Here is a 27,607-nt window from a genome sequence, read left to right as displayed (position 1 = left end):
GGGTTCAGAGAGCTCATTGCTGTATCTGACCCGACCTTGTTGGTTTTTGTGCAGTTGGATAACCATGTTGAGGAACTCTGGGGGGCATCCGAGGCGCTCTAGTATTTGCCAAAGCCCTTTCCTGCTCACGGTGTCAAAGGCTTTGGTGAGGTCAACAAAGGTGACGAAGAGTCATTTGTTTTTTTCTCTGCACTTTTCTTGGAACTGTCTGAGGGCAAAGACCATGTCAGTAGTTCCTCTGTTTGCGCGAAAGCTACACTGTGATTCTGGCCCCTCCATAAATCTTCGTCCGCGAAGCCAAGCCAAAGAAAAAAAGAAGAAAAGAATAATAGGAGAAACAATATAAAGATAGTGGGCCTTAAGGAAGATGAAGAATTTATAAAAGAATGGATCCCCAGGGTCCTAGGAATGCCAGAATTATAGGAAGGAATGGAAATAGAAAGGGCACACAGAACATTATCCCATAAACCACAACCACAACAAAAAACAAGATCCATTCTAGTAAAATTCCTAAGATATATGACAAGAGAAAATATATTGGAGAAAGCAATGAAAAAAATAAGAGTAGACAAAAATCCACTGGAATACAAAGGTCAAAAAATATTTTTTCTACCCAGACATAAGTTTTGAACTCCTGAAGAGGAAGGAGTTTAACGCAGCAAAATCGACCCTATGGAAAAAAGATTATAAATTTATTTTAAAATATCCAGCGGTGTTTAAAATAGTTATCCCAGGGCAGCAAAGCAAACTTTTCTCGGATCCGGAAAAAGTATGAAAATTTGTAGAACACCTACAAAACAGACAGAGAGATGAAGAGATGTAACAAGAACAAAAATGACAACAAACTATATGTAAAGAAGAATAAAGTATAAGTAAGAACTAAGAAGGGAAAGAAAGGGACGAAAGGAAGTAAGGAGGGAATTAAGAGAGTGAGCTTTGTTATATATGAAGATTAAAATCATTTCGGGGGGGCTGGGTGGGGAAGAATAACAGTCACTGCAAAATCAGTTGACGCTTGCGAACGGGTTCGCAAATCCAAATGGAGAGGGGAGATGTGGTTGCCCGACAAGGGACAAAGGGCAACTCAGAGAGGGGAGGGACTATTGGGGTTAAAGGAATTTTAGATATGGGAATAGTGGAAATATTTTATGTTTTAGAAATGTTGTTTACAATGTGTTCAAAAAAAGAAAACAGAAATGGATAAGAAGAAAAGGTGGTGATGAGGAAATGGAAAGGAAAGATAAACAAAGTATGAAATGGCCATGTTGAACTATATGACTTTAAATATTAATGGAATACATAACCAAATCAAAAGGAAGAAGCTGTTAAATTTTCTGAAGAAAGAAAAAATTGATATAGCATTCGTGCAAGAAACACATCTCACTGAAGTGGAACACAAAGAGAGATTGGATAGGACATGTAACAGCAGCATCATATAATTCAAAAGCCAGAGGAGTAGCTATATTAATCAATAAAAATGTACCAATCAAAATAGAAGAGGAAATAATAGATCCAGCAGGGAGGTATGTAATGATAAAATGTCAGATATATTCAGACTTTTGGAATTTACTCAATTTATACACACCTAATGAAGAAGATCAAAAATTTATGCAAGATATCTTTTTGAAGATCGCAGATACGCAAGGGAATATACTAATAGGAGGGGATTTTAACCTTAATTTGGACTCAAACATGGATAAAACTGGAAAACAGTCTAACAGAAGGAACAAAGTAACCAAATTTATAATTAAATCGATGCAGGAAATGCAACTTTTGGATATATGGAGGAAACAACTCCCAAAGGAAAAGGAATATTCATATTATTCAGGTAGACATAAAACGTACTCAAGGATGGACTTATTCCTGTTATTAGCCCACATTCAAGGAAGAGTTAATAAAATGGAATATAAAGCTAGATTGTTATCGGATCACTCACCCCTGTTATTGGCAATAGAGCTGGAGGACATCCCACCAAGAATGTATTGATGGAGATTAAATTCCATGCTACTTAAAAGACAGGATTTTAGAGAATTAATTGAACAACAAATTAAAATGTACTTTGAAATAAATACAGAATCAGTGAAAAATAAATTTATACTATGGGACGCAATGAAAGCATTCATCAGAGGACAGATAATAAGTTATGTAACTAAGTTGAAGAAGGGCTACAATCGAGAAATAGAACAATTGGAAAGGGAAATAACAAATACAGAAAAATAATTAGCAATAAAGGAAGATACAACTAAAAGAGAATTGACAGACAAGAAAATAATATATGAAACACTACAAACATATAAAGTGGAGAAGAACATAATGAAGACAAAACAGAAGTATTATGAGCTTGGAGAAAAAATGCACAAAATACTAGTGTGGCAGCTTAAGACAGAACAAACTAAAAGAATGGTATTGGCATCAAGGAAAAATGACAAACAAATTACATATAACCCAACAGAGATCAACGAAAACTTCAGGGAATTCTACGAACAACTATATCAAACTGAAAATGAAGGGAAAGAAGACGAAATAGATGAATTTCTAACTAAAATTGAACTACCGAAATTGCAAACAGAGGAGCAAAATAAATAAAACCATTTGAAATAGAAGAAATACAGGAGATATTAAAAAAAAACTACCAAACAATAAAACACCGGGAGAGGATGGACTCCCAATAGAATTCTATAAAACATTTAAAGACTTATGAATTCCTCCTCTCCTGGAAGTAATGAACCAGATTGAAAATACACAAAACATACAAGATTCATGCAAAACAGCAATAATTACAGTAATACCAAAGACAGGGAAAGTTCCACTAACACCAGCATCGTATAGACCAATATCTCTACTTAACACAGATTATAAGATAATAGCTAAACTATTAGCAAACAGATTGGCTAAATGTGTACCAAAAATAGTAAAAATAGACCAAACTGGATTTATTAAAAAAAGACGAACAACGGACAATATCTGTATATTCATGAACTTAATCCATGCAGTACAAGGAAACAAAACTCCAACAGTAGCGGTTGCTTTAGACGCAGAGAAAGCCTTTGACAGAGTAGAATGGAATTATTTATTCAAAGTACTACAAAAATTCAACCTACCAGAGAAATATATAGAATGGAATTATTTATTAAAAGTACTACAAAAATTCAACCTACCAGAGAAATATATTAATTGGATTAAAGCATTATATAAGGGACCATTGGCAAAAGTGACAGTAAATGGATATATATCAAACCAATTTAAATTAAGCAGATCAACAAGGCAGGGATGTCCACTATCTCCCTCACTGTTCGCATTAGCTATAGAACCACTTGCAGAACTGATAAGAACAGAAAATAAAATAAGAGGGATAAAAATAAAAGTGAAGGAATATAAAATCAGTCTATTTGCAGATGACGTTATAATATACTGAACAGAACCAGAAATATCAATAAAAGAATTACATAAGAAATTGAAGGAATATGGAGAAGTATCGGGGTACAAGATCAACGCAAATAAAAGTGAAGCAATGCCAATGAATAATGCGGATTTCACAAAGTTTAAGAAAGAATCACCATTTAGATGGCAAACACAAGCAATTCAATATCTAGGTATACAATTAAATAATAATCTCGGCTATCTATATAAACTAAATTATCAAGCTATTAATGAAAAAATTACAAGATGACTTAGAGCACTGGAAAGACTTACCACTAACAATGATAGGAAGAATAAACTGTATTAAAATGAATATCTTCCCAAGCATACAATATCTATTTCAATCATTACCAATTCACCTAACAGAGAAATTCTTCAAGGAGCTAAAGAAAATCATAAGGAAATTCTTATGGAAAGGGGGGAAACCGAGGATAGCACTAGATAAATTAATGGAATGTTACAAACAAGGAGGCTTACAACTACCAAACTTTAAGAATTATTATAGAGCAGCACAATTAAGATGCCTACCAGATTTTTTTCAAACAAGGGAAAAACCAGATTGGACCAGATTAGAGCTAGATAAAATAGGGGGGAAGGTACCTGAACATATACTATATAAGTGGGATGAAAAGCTGGAGCAACATAGGAATTCACCAGTACTGCACAATCTGCTCAACATTTGGAAGAAGATTCACGTAGAAAGGAATAAAATAAATTACCAACTACCAAAATCAACTAATCCCTTTCACAATAAATAACTTTTCCTTCAGAGAATGGGAGAGAAAAGGGATCAAAAGAATAGAAAATTGTTTTTCCGGAAATAAATTATTATCTTTTGAACAGATGAAGGACAAAAATAATATAACTCACAATACAATGTTTGCATACCACCAACTGAAAACCTACTTGAAGGCTGAGGTTACCAGAAGGAAGCAATTTTGAATATGTGATTACAGACACAATGATAATTAAAAAATTTATAACAAACATGTACATCACACTGCAAGTAAAGGAGAATGACGAAACAAACTGTAAACCTAAACAAAAATGGGAACAAGATCTAAACATAAAGATAAAGAATGAAGCACGGGAAAAGCTATGCTCCGGAACTATGAGAAATACAATAAACATGAGGTTACGCATGATACAATATAATTGGTTACACAGGCTATACATCACACCCCAAAAGTTAAATAAATGGGACCCAACAGTATCAGACAGATGTTTTTGCTGTAAAAAGGAAACGGGAACAACAATACATGCAATTTGGGCATGTGAGAAAGTGAAAAAATTTTGGGAAGATCTAAATCAGATATTAAATAAATTCACAAAAAGCAATATACCAAAAAACCCAGAGATCTTCCTTCTAAGTAATATAAGAAATAAAGAATTTGGACTCGATTTGGATGGAGCACAAAAAAAGATTTATTATGATAGCCTGAGCTGTAGAAAAAAAATGTATTACGTCAGCCTGGAAATTAGAAGATAACTTGAGAATACAACAATGGTACATAGAAATAAATAAATGTATTCCATTAGAAAAAATAACATATAATTTAAGAAATAACATCACAATATTTGAACAAATATGGGAACCATACATGGAACACAATAGAGAAATCCTACCACGGACCTCCACCACCTAAAATGACAGAAGGAGAAGACAACGAAATGAACTGACTCAGTAAAATTTCTTGATTATTTTTATTGTGATGACATTGTTTAACGTGTTTAATGTATCTTATAGATTGAACTTTGAATAAATGGGAAGGGGGGGTGAGGGAGGGAGGGGGGAATAAGGGGAGAAAATGACACTGTATATATTTAAGAGAAAAATTTCTGTATGTATTTTGGTCAGTATGGTTTATAGTGTGAAAAATAAAAAAAAATTTTTTAAAAAGAAGTATATAATTTTTGATAAAATTAATAAAACTGGTCATTAATTTATTGAGGCTAATAGGTGATTATTGAATTCTTCCTAACAGCATTAATAGTCTGAGATGCCTGCTCAGCTTTCAATTGCCAGGTAAGTACCTTGTGACCTCTTTCCCCCAACTCATAATAATGTTGTTTAGATCTATTAATTAAGCGCTCAAACTGGTAAGTTTGTAAAGTATTATAGCATAATTTTAACTTCGCTAATATGGCTTTTTTAAATCTTCTGGTATGTCTTTCTGAAAATCTTTCTCTAGTTCAGCAATCTGATTTTCCAACTGTAAACTTTCTGCCATATATTGTTTCTTAACTCGTAGAATAGTTAATGATCTGTCCCCTCAAATAAGCTTTCAAAGCATCCCATACTACAAAATGACCCTTTACAGAATTAAAATTTTTGGTCAAAAATAAAGAAATATGCTCTTTAACAAAGGTCACAAACTTTGGTTTTTTCAATAGCATTGCATTAAACCTCCATCTATATGTCGAATATACTATCTCCGAACTTTCACAAGAGAAAAATAATAATGAATGATCTGATATAACTCTATTTTTATATTCAGTTTGCAGTACCCTACCCTAAAGATGTGCTGAATCCAAAAATAAATCAATTCTGGAAAATGAGTCATCCCTTGAAGAATAAAAAGAAAAATCTTTCTCTGTAGGATTAACTTTTCTCCAAATATCTACCAAATTTAAATCTTTCATTAACGCATTAAGTTGTATTGTCATCTTTGACTTCTTTATACTCTTTGGATTTCTATCTAATAAAGAATCAAAAATACAATTGAAATCACCACCCACTAAAATATTGTCATTAGCCTGATTTAACAAGAAAAAAAGCTTCTGAAATAAACCACTCATCATCTATATTGGGTGCATATAAATTAAGCAGTTTCCAAAATACCGCAAACATTTTACAATTAACTCTTAAAACTCTACCAGCATTTCCTTCAGTAGATTCCAATTCAAATGGTAAATTCTTATGAATTAAAATTGCTACTCCTTTTGCTTTAGAATTAAAAGAAGAATAAAATACTTGACCAACCCAGTCTCTTTTCAATTTCAAAAGTTCTTTCTCAGTCAAATGTGTTTCTTGTAAAAAAGCAAGATCAATTTTCATATTTTTTATATATGCCAATACACTCTTTCTCTTTAATGGAATATTTAACCCCGGAACATTAAAAGTTGCGAAGTTCAATTTAGACATAATTTTAACTACTAGTAAATGCACACAATAAAAAATTAAACTCTATAAAATAATACTCCCCTTTGTAATCCTTCAAAAATTAAAAAAAAGAATAAAAATGAGGAAAAAAACCCATCTTAAAAAAAATCAAAACAAAAATAAAAAAAAACACACACAAAAAAACCTACCCAAAGGCAGTATTATCCTAAAAAACTGGGTGTGGGAAACCCACTGGTGGCAGATGACTTACAAAGTTTTCGGTGTCATCCACCCCCCCCCCCAGCCGGATACATATTTATTATATAGATAAACACATTCAAATATAGTCCATATCTGCAACCCAGTAACTCCAAACCCAACGATTGCTCCGGATCTTCGATATCAAGAGGATTCTGTATTTCTTCTTTCTTTCCACTTTTTCCATTCTTCCCAATCTTTCCATTTCCACTGCCATTTCCATTTAATCTCCTTTTAGGAGACAGAGGCGAAAAACGACCATTTCTTCTCAATTCCGGCAGGGAGTTCGCAAAAACTAAAGCATCATGATCATTATCAAAAAATTGAGATTGAAAGTTTCCATAAAAATCCTTCAGAATTGCAGGGTAATGAAAGGCGAACTTATAATCTTTTTGCCACAGAACATCTTTAGCTGTATTGAATTCTCGCCATCTACAAATAACTTCCTGACTCAAGTCAGCATAAAAAAGCACGCTGTTAATTTGAACCATTAAAGGGGATTGATTTTGTCGTACTTTTTGTACTGCCATACGTAAAATCATTTCTCTCTCCTGGTATTTTAAACAACAAATCAAAACTGCTCTCGGCGGTTGTCCTGGAAGCGATTTTCTTCTCAGAGCTCTATGAGTCCTATCTAACTCCAAATCTTCAGGAACGAACTCTTTACCTTAAACTTCTGGGATCCAGTGTTTCAGGAGTTTTATAGAATCAGAGTCTTCAATATCTTCTGGAAGACCAACTATCTTCACATTATTTCTCCGACTTTGATTTTCCAAAGAATCAACCTTCTTCAATAAGTTACTTTTTTGAATTCCCCAATCTACGAAAGATCCTTCCACTTTTTCTATTTTTTCTCTATTACGCTCCACTTGACTTTGACAATCAGAAAAAGCTGTCTCAATTTTCTTGTACAGTAACAACAGATCATATACACCTATTAATGTCACTTTTGACTACATTCATATCTCACTTCATATTTGACATTTCTTCACATAAAGTATGCATCTTCATTTTCACCTCCATAAATCCTTGATTCATTTGATCTGATATTTGTTTTGACATATTACCCAACTGATAGGTAATCTCTTCCAGAACTGTAAATACTGAATCCATTCCAGGTTCCGATTCCATTTTTTGAGGTTTACCTTCATAGGTTGCTGGCTCCCCCTGCAGGACGTATTCTGCAAAGGTAAGTAATTCCTCTTTTTCTGTCTGTGTGGATGCTTTGGCAGTGCGGCTGCAGGTCTGGACACCCGACGCCGGCCCCCGACTTCTTTGGGGCGTTGGCGTTCAGGCTCCTCCACAGCGCACAGCTTATCAAGGAGCTCCTGGACCCGCAATGCTCCACGCAGGCCAGGCAAAGCCACAGGGCGCATCGGAGCGTCCTCCGACGCTACTCCTTGCATCCCCAGTCTGCCCGGCAAGATCGCAGGGTCGTGGGTCTCCCTGTCGACCGTGTCATCCGCGTGCACAGCTTCACGTGCACGCGGATCGGCAGCGGCCGAACTCACCAAGGTGCTGGCGCCATTTTGCAGGAGCAAGGTCGGCGCCGGTGTCAAGATCGGTCGAGCTGGGGTCCTCTGGGCCTTAGGAATCCCCAAAATCGACTCCGAGGATTCCACTGTAAAGGTAGGCCTCAATTCTTCCGTACTTTTAAGTGGCAATTTCTTTTGAAGTTGAGCCTTAGATTTTTTTTTACATTAGTTGCCATAGTAATTTCGTATTGTATAAAAAATTTAAAAATATTCTTTTTAACTAATTTTAAACAATTTGAAGTTGGGCGTTTAATGTTCCAGCTGGGAGTTGGTGGAGTCTTGCCTTTACTCCATCTTGCTACCTTGTGGTTTTTTTTGGTTAGGATTATTGTGAATATTTATTTTGTGTATTTAGTGTCTTTTAATTTAATTTACTTTTTATTTTTAAAATATTGATTTTAATTGGAAAAAACCCTTTATATATGATTTCTAACTGATTATGTAATTCAATTCAAAGTATATGCAGAACATATATAAATTGTAATACAGAACCATAACTATCAGGCAACTCATTTGCTCAAAACCCTGAATTCTGATGTTAAACAGAAAATAATAATATAGAATTAAGAATCCCATGTAGGGGCTATAAATCTTCAGCCTATTCTATAATGTGATCTTTATTAATTGTCCGCTATAGACAATTAATTTATTTCTCTTGAACTGAAAAAAAGACCCCTCCCATTAAAAAAGGTTATTTAATTTACTGAGTTTACTATTATAATTTTTCTCTCCAAGTAAACATTTGGCTGCAGAAAGAATTTTGGTGCATATTTATTTTGTACAATGTGCATGACAATAAAATCCTGATCATTATTTGCACTCTGAGCACTTCCATGCTTGCTGCAATGGATAGTGAATGTGAACAGTGTCCAGAAAAAAAAAGGAATAGCATTATTGTGGATCTTGTATATTGATTCAGTTGGAGGTGTGAGTGTGGTCATTAGTGTTTGGCTAAAGGCATGAGAAATTTGTGTCAGATGTGAATAGTACAGCTTTTGAGCTGTGGTGATAGTTGTTGGGCCAGTGTATAGCAGTGTGTGAAGATAGTGGCACAGATCTTGGGCTGTAGGACTTGTGCTGAGGTCATTAAACCTGTTACAACCATGTCTTTTCTTGCTGTTAAGACATGAAACATCTGCGGAGTTAGCCCATGCAGCCCATTATGTTATCTTCGCCATTCACCAGGACTCTGGCTTCTCATTTTTGCACCAACTCCATACCCCATGATTTCTTTAATATCTTACAATCCATTAGTCTGTCTTGAATATACTCAGTGACTAAACCTCTATAGCCCTCTAGAGAGGAGAATTCTTAAGATTCACTACACCCTGGGTGAAGAAATTCTTTGATGGTTTCAGTCACGTGAGAGCAATCCATCATTTTGAGACTGTGACCCATGGTTATTGATCTGCAAACCAGTGAAACATCAATTTTACATTTGTGAAGCCCTATCAGAATTGTTTATTTCAATGCAATGCAAGTAGCCATTAACCTGAAGTATGACCTGGGTGTTCTGGTGGGTCTTTGCACCTACAAGACCCATTTACTCTTTTCTACTCATTCCATCAATGTACCTGAGGTGTGGAGGGTTATGTTCAGCATGGACTAGTAGGGCCAAACTGGCCTGTTTCTGTGCTGTAAATGGTTATATCAAACATAAAATTAAAAAAAGGATATTCATAATCATTTCTTTATTTTTTTAAAAATTAGAAATGCAACGCAGTAACTGGCCCTTTTGGCCCACGATACTACTATCCAAATACACCCATGTGACCAATTAACCTACTAATCCCATAAATCTTTGAAATGTAGGAGGAAACTTGAATGTCCAGAGGGCATACAAACTCCTTACAGACAGAACTGGATTCGAAGCCAGGTCGCTGGCGCTGTAATTAGGTTGCGCTATCTGCTATGCTGACTGTGCCGCCCTTGAAGACATTCCATCAAAACTTTCAGCAAGTTTCCCAAATCTTTGGCATGAATAATCACCATGGTTTAATACAATGAGCTCTGCCTGTTCAATCAGTATCTATTTGCTTATTGGCACTAGTGGCTCACAGAATTAATTGCTGTGTCCCATGCAATAAACAAATTAGTACGAGCTGACTGTTACGGTCGTGAAATTAAACATGACCTACATTGAGTTACCTGTGTATTATGATTCCAACATTGAGCTTCCTCTGAATCTCCACCATTAAGCATAGTTTTTGTATGACCCAGATGGGAGGCTAGTCCATCAGCATTTAAATCCATCTTACCAGTTAATGTTTAAATGGTTTGAACTTAAAGGATGAGATTCATTTACTGATCTCTTGGCTCATATTTTATCTGGAACAACTGTTGTTCTTGTTATTGATAAATGTTACAAAAATGCATATTTTAAATTTAAAAAGTAATTTAAAAAAAATTTAGACATACAACACAGTAACAGGCCATTGGCCAATGAGTCCATGCCATCCAATTTAAACCAATTAACCTACATCCCTGGGATGTTTTGAAGGGTTGGAGGAAACCAGAGCTCCTGGGTAAAGACCAAGAGGACATAGGGAGAATGTACAGACAGTGCGGGAATCGAACCCCAGTCCCAATTGCTGGCGCTGTAAAGGAGTTGAGCTAACCACCATGCCACCTCATAAGTAAATTCTGATTTTGAACTAATTCAGCTTCCATCTGAAAGATCAGCATAATGACCATTTTAGTGGAAAGTCTCCAACTGCTACCCTGCTCTGGTTCACCAGAGGACTTGAACCTTCAGACTCAGAACCAAGAGTGTTCCCCACCAAGTTCAGGACTTCAATGCAAGGAAATTATTAATAACAAAATGCTCAGTGATAGAATGCGACAAAACTTTAATATGACATTTCTTTTTTGGATCTTCTCCATTTCACAAGGGCTAAGATTCTTAGTTTCCTACAAATTGAGGCAGAGGTGATTTATGACTTTATTTCAGTACTGGAGTCACTGAGCCCTCTCCTCTATATGGAACAGGTACCATCTTCAATTAGCACCAATTAGGTTGAATGCTACTCTTAATGATGTGCACTCAATAGTTTTAAATTGCATGTGCAATTGGTCAATTCGTGGAATGATTCCAGTGGAAGTTTTCCGGCTTGATATTCTAGCTCAACATTTTCAGAACATAATTGTAAAAGGCCAACTTGATAACAGTGATTTCATTACTTGTTTTAGCATCTTTTTGGAATGCTTAGAATTTTTTCGCAAATGATTAGATATCTTCGGAATATTCCCACTGTATATTATCTGTAACTCAAGATAAATTTGACCTTGTATTTTCTATCTGGACAGCAATTGAAATGCTTTAAATTCATTTCCTTAGAACAGAATTGTTGTAACCGTGGCCAGAAAATGTTAAAATGAACCAAACTCCCACTCTTGGTTACCCAGAGTAATGAAATGACAGACACAGAGGTTTCCCAAAACACCGTGTTAATTACTTTGATTCTCAAAACATAGACTATTTACACAAAATGGCATAAACTATTTATAGTATTTACACAAGCTTGTGACTTCAAGTTACAAGGCAATCTCATGAGTCACTCTGATTAGGACCTCCCCCTTTGGGTTGTTACTCATACGAGTGTAGATTTGGGACCACTTGGAAGGGCTTTACTGGTTTGTGAACTCTTTGTGAAGTTCGTACAAGTTCCTGTGGTGCAGCAGGTAAAATCTCGTTTTCCTGTGATAGTTGTTCTTGGTTGGTCACTGGTTTCTGCAGTTTAAAAGTTTCCAACAGACCATCCAAGTTGAGTTGCTCAGATGTCTCAGCGAAATTACATTCTGTTGGTCACAACTGGTTGGCATGTCTAGTCCATCTGTCGGATCCAACCTGTACATGATAGAGAACCTCCCTGATCTTCCTCAGGATTCTCCCCAGCTGCCACTCACCCGTCTTCACCCTGTAGTCTCGCAACAGCACATGTTGTCCATTCCGAAACGCTCTTTGTTTTGATCCATGCCAGCAGTTAAACTGTCTTTCCATATACAAATCTCTGCGTCCAGGTTCTGACTTTTGTGGGAAAATAATGTCAAATGGTGCTCTAATTTTCCTATCAAAGATGTTTTCCGCAGGTGAAGTGTGACCAGGATTTTGTGGGTTTGGCGTGATCAAACAAGAATGTCTGCAAGATCTCCTCCTTTGGACCCTCCCCCTTGGCTTTGTTTAGAGCCTGGTTGAATGTATCCACAAAGTGTTCTACCTGACCATTGGACTATGGATGGTATGGAGGTGAGCAAATATGAGTGATTCCATATTGTTTGCAGAATAAATCAAATTCAGCTGCCGTGAATTGCGTCCCACTGTCCAAAACTAGTGTTGCAGGAGCACCAAATGATTGAACATGGACTTGAGTTCCATATTTGTAGCCAATGGAGTTGGTCGGGCTGCCTTGATGCTATCCGGCCATTTAGAGTATGCATTCACTACGATTAGATAGTACTCCCCATTAACTGGTCTGGCATAGTCTACATGGAGGCGATTCCATGGCCCGCTTGGTTGTGGCCAGGAATATAAATTTGTCTTGACAGGGAATTTTGCAGCCGAGGCACATCTGATACATGACTGTGTTAGTTGTTCAATCTGGTCATCCATCAGAGGCCAATAAACATAGCTTCGTGCAAGGGGTTTTCCGCGATTTGTTCCAGGATGTCCCCTGTGAAACTGTTTTAGGATTGCTGATTGCAGAGTTTGTGGTATCACAATCCTTTCTGCAAACAAAACACAGCCATTAGAGATTGTTAATGATCCTTGTCTTTTAAAAAAATGGTTAAATTTCCATTCTTGGACAAGTTTTTTGGCCACCCTGTACGATGGTAACGCATTATCTCTTGAAGAATGTCATCTTTGCTCGTTGCTTGTCTGACTCTTTCTGCTGTAATAGGCAGTGAGTTAATAACATCTTTAAATACTTGGTTGACTTCTGCCTCTACCGAGAGTTCCGCGTCAAGAATATCTTCCGGCTGTTTCTTGTTCACCAATGAGTCGTGACAATGCATCAGCTTGTCTGATACTTGTAGTCGGCAGGTATTTAATTTTAAAATTATATCCAAGAAGCATGGTTGCTCATCTTTGCAGTCAGTTTGCCGTGTAAATTGGAATTCCTTTCTTTGAACCAAATACTGCTAATAGCAGCTTGTAATCTGTCAGAAAAGTGAATTGCTGTCCATAGATGACCATCCTTACCAGGATATCATCTAGGTACACTGCCACTCCCGGAACACCATTTAGCATGTCTCTGTGATCTGTTGAAAGATAGCTGGAGCAGTCTTCACTCCGAATGGTAGACATGTTTATCTGAACAGTCCTTGATGGTCAGCAATTCTATGGATTCAGCATCAACCTTCACCTGTAGATATACCTCTGCTAAATCGATCTTAGCAAAGCATTTGCCCCCATTCAGTTTCGTAAAAAAGCCATCAGGCAATGCCAGTGGGTATTGATGGTTGTCCAATGCTTCACTCAAACCAGTTGAAAAATCAGCACACAGATGTATTAGATTTCTTCACCACCATGATAGGTGTAACCCCTGATAAGTAGTTGACTGGTTCAATCACTCCTTCATGTTGCAGCCATTCCAATTCATGCTCCACTTCTTGCAGTGCTGCATATGGGACAGGTTGTTTTGTCTTGTAAGTTGGTTTCACATTTGGCAAAAGACAGAGTTTTGCCTTTGTTTTAGTGCACCAACTGTATCAGCAACTCTTGTGCTGCATTTGCCGCTGTTGGGGTATGTGCTACTTCCAATTTTTGACAAATATCATTAAGTGGACAGTCAAGTAGGTTCAACCTTTTGATCCAGTCGAGGCCCATGAGATCGAGGTTAGGACACTTTACCAAATAACATGATCCATTCCCTTCTGCGCCGTTTAAGCTGATGGAACAGTCAACTGAACCTAATAACTCCAGGATTCCCCCAGAAGCGTTCCGTGCAATGTTTTCGGTTGGAGTCACCTCTGGCTGACCAATCTGTTTCCACGTTTTCTTTGATATTAGGATTATATCAGACCCTGTATCAATTTGCAGCCTCATGTATTTCCTGCACTTGGCGATTGCCACCTTAAAAGATGGTTTGATTGGGTTCACTCTTGTGTGTGAAGCTAACTTAATGGGTGTTCTCCCTCTGCAGCATTCTGGTTTATGTTCTCAACGCTTGCATTTACTGTAATGCTGTCTTCTGTATGGGCAGTCATGAGCGCAGTGCCACTCATTGCAGGTCCAACAGGCACTGGGCGCTTTGGCTGGATGCATCATATTTTTATTTGGTCTAATGGGGTCTGCTGACTTGACTGTCTGTACACTGCTTGAAGATGAGTGCATTGCTTTCACCATTTTGTTCTCACATTTCAAATTAATTAAGTGTTGGCATTCAGTGATTAATTTTCGAATGGTCATGCCAGATTCCCATTCAATCTTCACCAGCAACTGTGTTCTGAGTTCTACATCTTGGTGCAACTGCAATCCTGCTACAAAGATTGGACACTTGAATTGGTCTTCAGTCAGTGCAGAGAGTTTAAAACATTCGCATTGTTGATTTACCATACTCTCATATTTCAAGAAATCTTCGGTATCTCTCTTGGTAATTTTTAAACACTGATACCGAATGTTGAACAGTGATATATGTTCACCGAATATTTCTGCCATTATCTCGTGTTTCCCCGAAACTGCACTCTCAGGGAAGTTTTGGCAGAATGAAGTTTATGTAGCGCTTGTGTTCTCAAGTGCCTAACTTCCTCAACAACAGTCTAATCTTCCACACCTCACTGAACTTGGAGAAGTCTACTGAAAACAAGTCTTCATACTTTCTATCCCAAGTTTCAAAAGTGCATGACTCCTAGTCATAATTAAACTAAGTGATAGAGTTCATTAATGCGTCTGCAGAATTTGTTTTAAGTGCAGGTTCACCTTACTCAATGACTAAAGCTCCCACAGATATTTTTGCTGCCAGCTGGTCCATTAATTTTGATTGTATGAGCTCAAAGCTCTCTTGCTACTGTTTGAGGACGGCCTTGAGCTGTTCCATTGTTACTGACATTTGTTGTTAAATTCAATTATCCAAGGTCCTCGTCGCCAAAATATGTTGTAACAGTGGCCAGAAATGTTAAATGAGGAACCAAACTCCCACTCTTGGATACCCAGAGTAATGAAATGACAGACACAGAGGTTTCCCAAAACACCATGCTCTTTACTACGATTCTCAAGACATCGACTATTACACAAAATGGCGTAAACTATTTATAGTATTTACACAAGTTTGTGACTTCAAGTCATAAGGCAGTTTCATGAGTCCTTTATTTAATGGATGGCTCCCATGGCAACATCCACTCCTGGTGACTGTGGGTCACTCTGATTAGGACTCCCTAGCAATAATGATTTTCAGTGAACCTTGAGTTCTCGAGCGTTTTTTAATTACCTTGTGACAATTCCTTGATCTTGACTCAAAATAATTAACAAAATTCAACGAGAATGAAACATGAAAGTGTTTTATTTTCATCAGTGTTCACTAAGTTAACAGGCACAGAGTCATGGGAAACAAGGAAAACAAGCAGTAAGGCCATGGATCCTATACAGATTAAAGAAGAGGAAATGCTTGCTGTATTAAACAAATAAGGGTGGATAAATCCCCAGGGCCTGAGAAGATATTCTCTTGGACCTTGAGTAGTGCAGTGCTAGGACTCTGGCAGAAATACTTAAAATATTGGTGGTGGTGCTGAAGGATTGAAGGGTAGCTCCCATTCCATTGTTTAAAAAAGGCTTCAAAAGTAACCTTGGAAATTATAGGCAGGTGACAATAGACAATAGGTACTGGAGTAGGCCAATCGGCCCTTTGAGCCAGCACCGCCATTTATTGGATCATGGCTAATCTATCCCCATAACCCTTAACTCCCTTGCCCTTTGAGCCTGTCATCGGTAGTAGGTAAATTACTGGAAGATTCTCTATGAGATTGGATAGCTAGGAACAAATTAGGGATAGTCAACATGGTTTTGTGCTTGGCAGGTCATGTTTAACCAAGCAGAGTTTTTCAAAATTACCAGGAAAGTTAAACAAAGAAATGGTTGTAGATATTGTCTACATGGCTTTTGACAAGATCTCACATGGGAGGTTTGCCAGGAAAGTTCAGACACTAGATATTCATGGTGAAGTCATGAACTGGATTTGAGAATGGCTGGATGGGAGAAGCTAGAGAATAGAGGTGGATGATTGCTTCTCAGACTGCAGGCCTGTGACTAGTGGTGATCATCAGGGATCAGTGCTGGGGGCATTATTGTTTGTCATCTATATGAATGAACTGGATGATAATATGGTAAATTGGATCAGCAAGTTTTCAGATGACACTAAGATTGGAGGCATTGTGGACAGCAAAGAAGGTTTTCAAAGCTTGCAGAAGGATCTAGTTGGAAAAATGGGCTTAAAAATGGCAGATTGAATTTAATGCCATCAATTGTAAAGTGTTGCATTTTGGAAGGTCAAGCCAAGAAAGAACAATCACAGTGAACTGAGGAGTCCAGTAGAACAGAGGGATCTGGGAATGCAGAGACATAATTCCCTGAAAGTGACTTCACAGGTGGATAGAGTTGTAAAGAGAGATTTTAGCATATTGGCCTTAATAAATCAAAGTACTGAATATAGGAGTTGGAATGTTATGGTAAAGTTATACAAGGCCAAATTTAGAGTATTATGTGCAGTTTTGGTCACCTAACTACAGGAATTATATAAAAACATTAGAAAGAGTGCAGAGAAGATTTACTAGGATGTGGCCTGGACTTCAGGACCTAAGTTATAGGGAAAGGTTAAACAGTTTCAGGCTTTGTTTCCTGGAACGTAGAAGAATAAGGGAAGATTTGATAGAGGTATTTAAAGTTACGAGGGTTATAGACAGAGTTAATGTAGATAGGCTTTTTCCACTGAGGATAGGTGAGATACAAAGCGGAGAACATGGGTTAAGAGTGAAAGGGGAAAAGTTTAGGGGGAACATGAGGATGAATTTCTTTTCTCAGAGAGTGGTGGGAGTGTGGAATGAGCTGCCAGCTGAGGTGATGAATACAGACTCAATTTTAACATTTAAGAAGAATTTGGACTGGTACATGGATGGGAGGGGTATGAAGGGTTATGAACTGGGTGCAGGTCAGTGGGATCAGGCAAAAAAAAAAATGGTTTGGCACAGACTAGAAGGCCCAAAAGTGCCTGTTTCTGTGCTGTAATGTTATATGGTTTCTATGGAGGTAAAACATGAAAGTCTGCAGATTATCAAAATTCAACAATATTGTGGTAATACCTGAAAAACCCCAATATCTACACCTCCAGGGATCGCGAATGCCAGAAATGCAAATTTTCCAATTGAATGAGATTCATTCCTCCAATACCAAACTAATACACTTGCATTAAGAATGCACAATTTAAAAGACAGGACAAAATGTAAAGTATTTGAAAACAAAATCAGTATTGTCATTTTTAATTATGTAAAGTTAACTTTCATCAAGCAATTCCCATAACTTAAGAAATATAAATTTAAATTCGAATGGCGCTGTAATGTTGCACTAGCCACTACATCAACTTTGTCTCTGTCAAAATTAAACCCCTCTCAAGTTTACTATATAACAATTACAGCACGGATATGGGCCATCATAGCCTTTCTTATCCATGCTGAAACAAATATTCTCCTAGTCCCTCCATAATTTTTACATCCATATACCTATCCAATTTTTTCTTAAAAGATAATAATGTAGCTGCCTCTACCACCTCCACCGGAAGCTCATTCCACACAGACACACTGAGTAAAGAACCTTCCCTTGTGCTGCATCTAAACTTTTGCCCTCTTGTTTGAATCTCCCCTATCCTCAATAGAAAAAGTCTAACCACATCTTCTCTATCTATCCCCCTCAAAATTTTAAAGACCTCAATCAAAGTATTGGGGCATTTGTAATTCAGCAGAGCAAACCTGCATGTGTCCAGTGGAGTCTCAGCACTGCAGCACAGGGTCCACCTGCTCAGTTTCATTTATTTGAAATTTTATTTACTTATTTATTTCCTCAATTTTTTTTTGCTAATTTTTGAGTTTCCAGTAGATTGAATTCTGGATAATGGGGGTTTTACTGTATATTCATCAGCACTGAAAAAGTTTCAAAACATAGCAGAGTACAGCACATTATGGGCCCATTATCTCACAATGTTGTGCGGACCTTTATAAACCTATTCCACCACCAATCTAACCTTTCCCAATCTCATAGCACATAACCCTCCATTTTTCTTACATCCATGTACCTACCTAAATGTCTCTATTGATCTCTCCTCCACCACCTCCCTGGCATTACATTCCACGCACTCCCACTCTGTGTGTAAAATACTTATCTTTGACATCACCTCTAAACTTCCCTCCACTCAACTTAAATTGATGTACTCTGGTATTGGCTATTACTACTCCAAGAAAAAGGTGCTGGCTATCCATTTCATTAAGACACATCTCATCCTCCATGGCTCAAAATAGGAAAGTCCAAGCTAAGTCAACCTTCCTTCATATGACACGTTCTCTAATCCATGAAACATCCTGGTTTTGCGACACTTGTTTGTACAAGTTTGACCGTTCCTGGATCTTCATGAACAGATGAAACACAAAATAATGTAGAAAGAATCAAAACTATTTATTTTGCACATTTAGATTTATATTACCAGATATATAGGGCCTTCATAATCAAATTAAACTACAAAATTATAGATAAATACACAAAACAATTTATCTTGGATAATTACCATTCACTTTAATTTACAACAAATAACAATGGCAATGCTTCTCTCACTTGATGAAAAAAGAAAAGCGTAAGTTCATCTCTGTTCACAGGCATTCTTCAGTGTCCTTCAACTCCTTTGAAAGCAGTTCAAATATTGCAGGACATGATTTTTGAAAGACTATGTAGTACAGTACAAGTATCAAATACAGTGTTTCATTATTCCCAATCGGCAGTTTTGTTCAATGTGAGATAGATATAAGAATTACACTTTGACACATTCAGTCATCGTATATGTCAATTTCCAAAGAAATATTCCAGGAAAGTAAATTTAAAATCTCACAAAAGTCATACCTCTCACCTGTTAGCCTGTGCTCCTCCCCTGCCCCTTCCTCCCATCTTTTTAATCAGGCACTTGTAAAAAGACAGAACTGGAGAAACTTAGTATCCTTTATAGAGCAAATGTAAAAATACATCAGTGACATTTCAGGCTTGAGCCCTTCATTAAGGTATGGACAAATGTCAGCAGGCATCCAAATAAAAAAATGGGGGGGGGAGGTATGGTTGTAAAGGCAGGACGTGACAGGTGGCGAAGGGAAGGAGGGCTCAGCAGCGATCAAGGGGAGGAAGGATGCTGTTCCCTTCCTCCCTTCTCCACCCATTATCTCCTGCCTTTACAACCACACCTTCCCCCCATTCTTTTGTTACGATGCCTGCCAACATTTGTCCACACCTTGATGAAGGGCTCAAGCCCAAAACGTCAGTTATGTATTTTTACCTTTGCTATATAAAGGACACTGGTTGACCTGCTGAGTTTCTCCAGCATTGTGTTTTCACTTCAACCATGGGGTCTACAGATTTTCATGTTTTACTTCTTAATCAGGCACCTGCCTGCTTTATGGTCATACCTTAATGAAGTGCTCAGGCCCGAAACATTGGTTATTTCTGCAGTATTCCTATAGATACTGCATGATCTGCCAAGTTTATTGAACTTTTGTGTATTGCACTAAAATCCCAGCACCTGCAGACCTTTCTTTTTAAGGGCCTCAGTGATTGGTAAACAAAAATTTCAGTCCTTTCCTTACACAAAATTCCCATACCTTAGGTTCCAGTGAAATTCAATTAAGGTTAGAAGGCTCAGTGAGTTGGTTATTCACCTCCTTTAGGATGCTTGAGGTGACCACCAAAAATGATTCGGTTAGATACATTTTTACATGATAGAGGAATTAGGGGATATGGGGAAACGGAAGGTAGGTGGAGTTAGGTCATAAATTAGATCAGCCATGATCTTATTGAATGGCGGAGCAGGCTCGATGGGCCATTTTTGGCCTACTCCTGTTCCTACTTCCTATGTTCCTAAATGGTTATTTAAAAAAAGAAATTCAATAGACCACAGGGAAGATTTTTGCGATGGTGATAAACCATTTGACCTCACCCTTTCAACATCCAGCGAAGCCAATGGCACTGGACCAGCAATTTCTGACAGCTAATAGGTTTCTCACCTGAGCACTCAAAGGTCAACACCGAAGCATAATCACCCTATTAGAGCCATAGGATCAAACAGCTCAAGATTCAATAGACTTCACACTGAGCTGATTACACTAATACAATTATGAAAAATGTCAGTGCAGTTGTACACTCATTTCACTGATTTTAGAACCAAAAAACCTTAGCTATCTTGAGGAAAAATCATATTGATCATTTCATTAAAAAAAAGGCAGCTCGTGTCACTGGAAATGTTAAGTTGGTTCATTGATTGAAAGCCACAGGAAGGGTTTTACTTTTCTAGAGAGTCCACTGCATCATTTCACTAATTTCTTGAATCCAGAATGAACACTAAATGTTAAATGATTCACTTAATTTTGATCTCAAAGATGGTCTCACTTCATCCCTCTCTATCTGAAATGCAAAGCTTGCTTATTCAGATTAAGAAATGTTTCCATTACTCCTATAGTGGGATCATTTTGGCAGACTGGGAGTCATTCCAAGGATCTTCTTAGCCTTGGTTTCATAAACTAATAGTGTCTTTGATCATCAAAGTTAAACATTTCTTACAAACTTAACCCTTTACTTAAGTGCATTTGATACAAATATATTCAAGATCCAGATGATCTAAATGGAGTGGAAACATCAGATTAGCAGGACTCTACAAGCTCATTTAACTTGCTGAACCTTCATACTAAATTGAATACTTGCTTTAAATGACAAGATATACACTTATTGCACTGCATGAGGACAGTCCTGGAAGAGTTTGCTTTGTATTTTGTTTAACTCAATTATAAAGCAGGTTAAAAACATCATAAAAAGAATCTTGTTAAACATTACAACATGTTACATTTAAGCCTCTGTGCAATAAGTTAGTACACAGAAGAAAGTTCTAAAAATGCAGTAAATACATAAGCTCTACAGTACAGTGAGGAGTTTAGAGCATTCCATATGAGTGCAGTTTGTGAAAGATTGATGGCACAAGCAGGATTTTTGTGGACAGTGTTTACTTATAAACTTACTAGATTGCATTTCAAAATAAGTTGAAGAAGAAATATTATTCATTCCATTTCTCTCACAATTCAAACATTAAAAGAAAGAAAATGAAGTATGGGCAAATTTGTTTTTGGATATGAGTGAATAAACTGCAACATACTACCTCACTGACAAAAGGCAAAGGAGGAAAAACCCAACACCCATCCCCAACCAACCAATTTTCCCCTGCAACCGCTGCAATCGTGTCTGCCTGTCCCGCATCGGACTTGTCAGCCACAAACGAGTCTGCAGCTGACGTGGACTTTTTACCCCCTCCATAAATCTTCGTCCGCGAAGCCAAGCCAAAGAGGTTACCAACCATTGAACCCAATAAAAATGGAACTATCGTGGTGTTTAGGGATGGGTGAGCACTGGTTGTGTGTGCTGCTGGTCTATCAATAATTTTGTTACTATTCACTTCATATCTGAATGAACAGAAGTCCAAGCTCAACTAATTTTACTGATCTCACTGCAATCCAGAGACAATATCTGTCCTTTCTGAGTTCAATCAAATTTGAAAGCAGTGAACTTGCTAGTCTTGGAGCTTGCCATTAGGGGTTAATTCTGCAGCTGGTCCTTTAGATTTATGCATTGGAACCTTCTGTGAAGACCACCTGTGAGAGGCGAGACACTTGGAATTTCCCTGCAGCTGCTCCATCCCCCCTGTCTGTATGTCTGCTGAAAACAACCACTTTAAAGATACTTTCTTCTTGAGTTTGGTGTCAATTTTTCATCAGATCATGCTTCTGTGAATTATTTTAAAATATACCATGTAAAGTCAAGTTTGCATTAACATGGATTAGGTCAGATGACACAAATTCAAATGAATGTGGTGCTCTTTCTACCTTCTTCCAGGGAGTCCTGGAAAACATTAAGGGGGTGTTGACCCAATAATTCAAGCTTTCTCCTTTTTCCTGACCTTTGGGGAATGCTTCAGGCCTTGGATGAACAATGTCAGGGATCAGAAAACCTTGGACTTGACCTTTTCAAAAGAAGAGCTTATTTGGAGCAATGAATTTGCATTGGGAATTGGAGTAGGAATAAAATGAAAGCTCATCATTATTAAGCAATAAATAATTCAAAAGCTTCTGGTCTGCAGGTAAACGTGGAAATGATGAAGTTGTTGACTGAGCTGACTGGCTGGTCCCAATGCCTTGGGATGCCAGGTTTCCCAAGTATTCATCTAATGATTGGTTAATGAGATAAAGCATTGCTTGTACTATCTACAAGGGTCTCACATTTTTCTGCAGAGTGTACCACATTGTTTTGACTGCCCATTAGCTACAAATTTCAGTCCAAGAGCACAGAAACAATCTTTGTTAAGAGTAATAATTGGGAGGTGTGGTTTCTTTTAAATGATACAATAATTTAAAAGAACATACATTGGATATTATGCTTTTGCCTTGCTTACAAAGAGCCTTTTTATATTTTCCACCATGAACCACATGATTAATAGAAAATGATTAAAGAAATGGCTGCTAATCCAGAGATTAGTCCTAAAATATCTGATATTCAAAAGTGGAAGACCCAAGTTAACAGCATCTGTTTTACTTTTCTGTGTCTTCAGTGAAGAGTTTAGGCTACAAATCAAGGTTCAATAAAATTGCATTTTGCCATTGCAATTCATCCAGTGTATTTTTTGGCTTTTGTGTGTTCCCTTCCATTATTAATCTCTTTTTTTTATATAACCCTCATTTAGAGATCACAGCCTGTGGCAAAGCTTCTGATTTTGAAACCCTTCAGTAGCTTCACAGAATATCCTGTCACGAGATTTTCCCTTTTGTGTGATGGATTCAATTCCAGTCATTTATCTTTCACTCCCTCCCCCTGCCCTGCAACTTTCATCCCTTGACTCAGTTTTCGATAAATAGGTTGGAAGTTCATTGGAGGATAATTGAGGTCATAAGTAGTCACTTTCAACATTTTAAATAAATTGTGGCCAAACCATAATTTTCTGTTGGAGTCTGGATGCTAGGCGGAACTTTTGATGTCCTGTTGGGCAGTGAGAATGGTCTACACTATTTTGGCTGTCTCAATGTCATGGTGCCCTCATTTTACACTGACAGCCTTGCACAGGGGAAAATCTAGGATTCTCTTTTGGGTTACTGGGAACAAATTGCATGCCACATTTTGTCGAATGAACTTCCCTTCTTATATCTGTTTATTCACACTTGATTGTTCTGTCTTCTTTTCTCACATGCTTTAACACTCCTTTCATTTCTTGTCATCTGTCTTTAAGTTTCAATGTACATCGCCCTTATTATGGACAGTAGTTTTTAAGCACACATGCTTGATTATATAAGATAAACAGGTTGATAAATTCTAAATATGGACAGGACAATTTCTGCTCTTGTAAATAGTGTTATGTTCAAAACAAATATATTTTAGTATTACCTCAAAATATTCCACATAATGTGAAAACTGATTTAAATCTATATATTCAAAAAGCATCTGCCAGTGTATGTAAGCACAATATGACATAACAAATGAACAGGATCTTGAAATCCAATGATGTCAATAAATATACACATTTATGGACAACATAATGCATTATGTTGAGTCATTCTTCTCAAAATTGGCAGTCATTGCAGTATTGAAATCAGGTAGAACAGGTAAAACTCTAGTATTTAAAATAATTGACTTAAATGGTGCATTTAATTGTACAAAAATGTTTTTTTTTGTAATATACAATAAAAAGTTAAATATATACATGGTATTAACAAATGAGATTCTGGTTAACATGAAAGAATGGCATTCCAAATTATTTTCATTATGAACATAATTTTACAACTCAGATGGAAAGGTCTAACCTACAAAATCTTTGCCTTTTTTTCTGCTGATATTCTCTCGTGATCGTTCACATTTTTTCTTTTAAAGGCCTTCTAAAAAATCCAGCCTGCAAATGGAAATGTTATTCATCATTATGAAAAAGATTGCTTCCATAGTTTGAAACTAACAGGTAAAAGGTTTAAAATGTTACATGTCAGATTACAGTTGTGTAAGACTGCATTTTTAAATTGCAAACCTTTAGTGGATGCTTGAAAATCAGATAATTAAACAATTAAATGATGATTGAAATGCACAGTTGCAAATTAATGCAGGCTCTGTACTTTCTATAATGAACAGTCAGTATTACTTCAGTTGGCAAAACTGCTACCAACAAATTAAAAGACAGCAAGGATTTTACACTTACACAAAAGGCAAGGTATTTTAAGACATTTTGTACAAGAGCTATCCCTCATTGTCTTTCTTCTTTTCTTTGGCTTGGCTTCGCGGATGAAGATTTATGGAGGGGTAATGTCCACGTCAGCTGCAGGCTCGTTTGTGGCTGACAAGTCCGATGCGGGACAGGCAGACACGGTTGCAGCGGTTGCAAGGGAAAATTGGTTGGTTGGGGTTGGGTGTTGGGTTTTTCCTCCTTTGTCATTTGTCAGTGAGTGGGCTCTGCGGTCTTCTTCAAAGGAGGTTGCTGCCCGCCGAACTGTGAGGCGCCAAGATGTACGGTTTGAGGTGATATCAGCCTGCTGGCGGTGGTCAATGTGGCAGGCACCAAGAGATTTCTTTAGGCAGTCCTTGTACCTCTTCTTTGGTGCACCTCTGTCTCAGTGGCCAGTGGAGAGCTCGCCATATAACACGATCTTGGGAAGGCGATGGTCCTCCATTCTGGAGATGTGACCTACCCAGCGTAGTTGGATCTTCAGCAGCATGGATTCGATGCTGTCGGCCTTTGCCATCTTGAGTACTTCGATGTTGGTGATGAATTCGCTCCAATGAATGTTGCTCCAATGAATGAATGGAGCGGAGACAACGCTGGTGGAAGCGTTCTAGGAGCCGTAGGTGATGCCGGTAGAGGACCCATGATTCGGAGCCGAACAGGAGTGTGGGTATGACAACGGCTCTGTATACGCTAATCTTTGTGAGGTTTTTCAGTTGGTTGTTTTCTTTTGTGTAGTCTTCCAAAGGCGCTATTTGCCTTGGCGAGTCTGTTGTCTATCTCGTTGTCGATCTTTGCATCCGATGAAATGGTGCAGCCGAGATAGGTAAACTGGTTGACCGTTTTGAGTTCAGTGTGCCCAATGGAGATGTTGGGGGGGGGGGGGGGCTGGTAGTCATGGTGGGGAGCTGGCTGATGGAGGACCTCAGTTTTCAGGCTGACTTCCAGGCCAAACATTTTGGCAGTTTCCGCAAAACAGGACGTCAAGCGCTGAAGAGCTGGCTCTGAATGGGCAACTAATGCGGCATCGTCTGCAAAGAGTAGTTCACAGACAAGTTGTTCTTGTGTCTTGGTGTGAGCTTGCAGGCGCCTCAGATTGAAGAGACTGCCATCCGTGCAGTACCGGATGTAAACAGCATCTTCATTGTTGAGGTCTTTCATGGCTTGTTTCAGCATCGTGCTGAAGAAGATTGAAAAGAGGGTTGGTGCGAGAACGCAGCCTTGCTTCACGCCATTGTTAATGGAGAAGGGTTCAGAGAGCTCATTGCTGTATCTGACCCGATCTTGTTGGTTTTTGTGCAGTTGGATAACCATGTTGAGGAACTTTGGGGGGCATCCGAGGAACTCTAGTATTTGCTCATGGTGTCGAAGGCTTTGGTGTAATAGTTTGACTATTTACCATTGTTAGTCTAAGATGATCCTGGACTTGATAAAAGTGGCAAACAGGAAAATCGGGTGGCTTTCTGTGCAATCCCACCCTGGTAAAATTTAACTGCTCCAGGGGCACGATTTGAAGGAGAGAATTTCTTGGGATAAACACTGCTGTCCCCTTGAACCTGACCTTATCTCCCTCCAACAATCTGTGAGAGAGTCAGGCTGATCTTGCACATTGTGTACATATTCCTCAATACTCTTCATTGGAAACTCACACAATATAAATACAAAACTTGATCCGTGCAATGTTCAAAGCAAAGTAGATGGAAAACCAATAGATATAATGCAGATTAACTCATTAAATCACGTGAACTTTATAGACCTCAGATGGCTGTACATAATTTATAGAATTACAGAAAATTAAACACAGGAGGCAATTCACTCTAATACCATCTGTGCTTGTAAAAGAATTTGTCAACTGTAAGGTAAAACATCATGAGATGGGAATGTGTAAGGAGTTACCCTGTGCAGGGCTGTAACAAGAAGGGGAGGTGTCCTTGTACTCCTGTTAGGTAAAACATCATGAGATGGGAATGTGTAAGGAGTTACCCTGTACAGGGCTGTAACAAGATGTGAATGCATCCTTGTACTTACAAGATAAGAGAGACATTGATGGATTGAGAGGCAGGAAGCTAGCAGGGAAAGGATAGCAACAGTTTTAGTCATTGGACAAGTAATGATATGATGATGTTCTAAGCATGTATCCAAAGGTATAAAAAAATCACCATTTTGCTGATAACGGCAGAATGCATTCTCCGACTAACATTGTTAGTCGCAAGTGTTACAATCCGGTAATAAAGAACAAAGAACCCTGATTTCGACTCAGTCTGGTGTTTGTCTCACTCATTCATGAACAAAGCAGACCTAACACAACCTAATCTCATCTTTCAGGACCAGGTTGGTTCTCTTTCAGATTATGTCTCTCCTAGTACAGACTTCATTATTGTTTTAATGTTATGGATGTTTTTGCCTCTGTCCTTTTTCCAAGCTAAATTCTGGAGTTCCAGATAATTTTCTAATACTTCTACTTAAGGCATAATACTTATGCCTTCTTTTTCTTCGCAGGGGTGTTAAAAACAAGTTCTTACCATTTACTCTTCCTAGCGTCATGTTTATGTTCTTTTTAAATAATGTTTTTCTTTACTCTGTGCTTTCTGGTATAATACATGATATTATCCTTCATGTGTCAACTTTGTATATTGAATTGTCAAATGAGATTCAGTAAAACACTGTTTTCAGTACTATTCAGTTAACTCAGTGCAATGATAACAAAGAAGACAACAATGTCAGGATAGGTGTTGCAATAAGTTAAATAGAGCAGGGTAAAGTACAAAAAACTAAGCAGAATATTGAGAAAATTACAGCGAAAATCAAAACTTTGGACT

At 37.7% G+C, this 27,607-nt stretch overlaps 1 protein-coding gene and 1 long non-coding RNA gene across 2 annotated transcripts in view; one reads left to right on the top strand and one right to left on the bottom strand.

The window, feature by feature from the left end:
- The first annotated feature begins 11,537 nt into the window (after nt 1-11,537).
- LOC138757279 (uncharacterized) overlaps nt 11,538-27,607 on the top strand; it is a 30,746-nt gene continuing 14,676 nt past the window's right edge. Inside the window, exons 1-2 of the long non-coding RNA XR_011353479.1 lie at nt 11,538-12,562; nt 24,452-24,533. This is a non-coding gene — a long non-coding RNA (uncharacterized lncRNA). The remainder of the gene's footprint in view (nt 12,563-24,451; nt 24,534-27,607) is intronic.
- The window catches only part of itga1 (integrin, alpha 1), a 285,994-nt gene continuing 277,338 nt past the window's right edge, over nt 18,952-27,607 (bottom strand). Inside the window, exon 31 of the mRNA XM_069924322.1 lies at nt 18,952-24,470. Within this exon, the coding sequence (XP_069780423.1) occupies nt 24,432-24,470 (39 nt within the window). The 3' untranslated portion in view covers nt 18,952-24,431. The remainder of the gene's footprint in view (nt 24,471-27,607) is intronic.

This window comes from Narcine bancroftii, chromosome 3 (genome assembly GCF_036971445.1).
Source record: "Narcine bancroftii isolate sNarBan1 chromosome 3, sNarBan1.hap1, whole genome shotgun sequence".
Lineage (NCBI taxonomy): Eukaryota > Metazoa > Chordata > Chondrichthyes > Torpediniformes > Narcinidae > Narcine > Narcine bancroftii.
The sequence above is the reverse complement of the archived record's forward strand: the minus strand, read 5'-3'. Positions and strand labels throughout refer to the sequence as shown.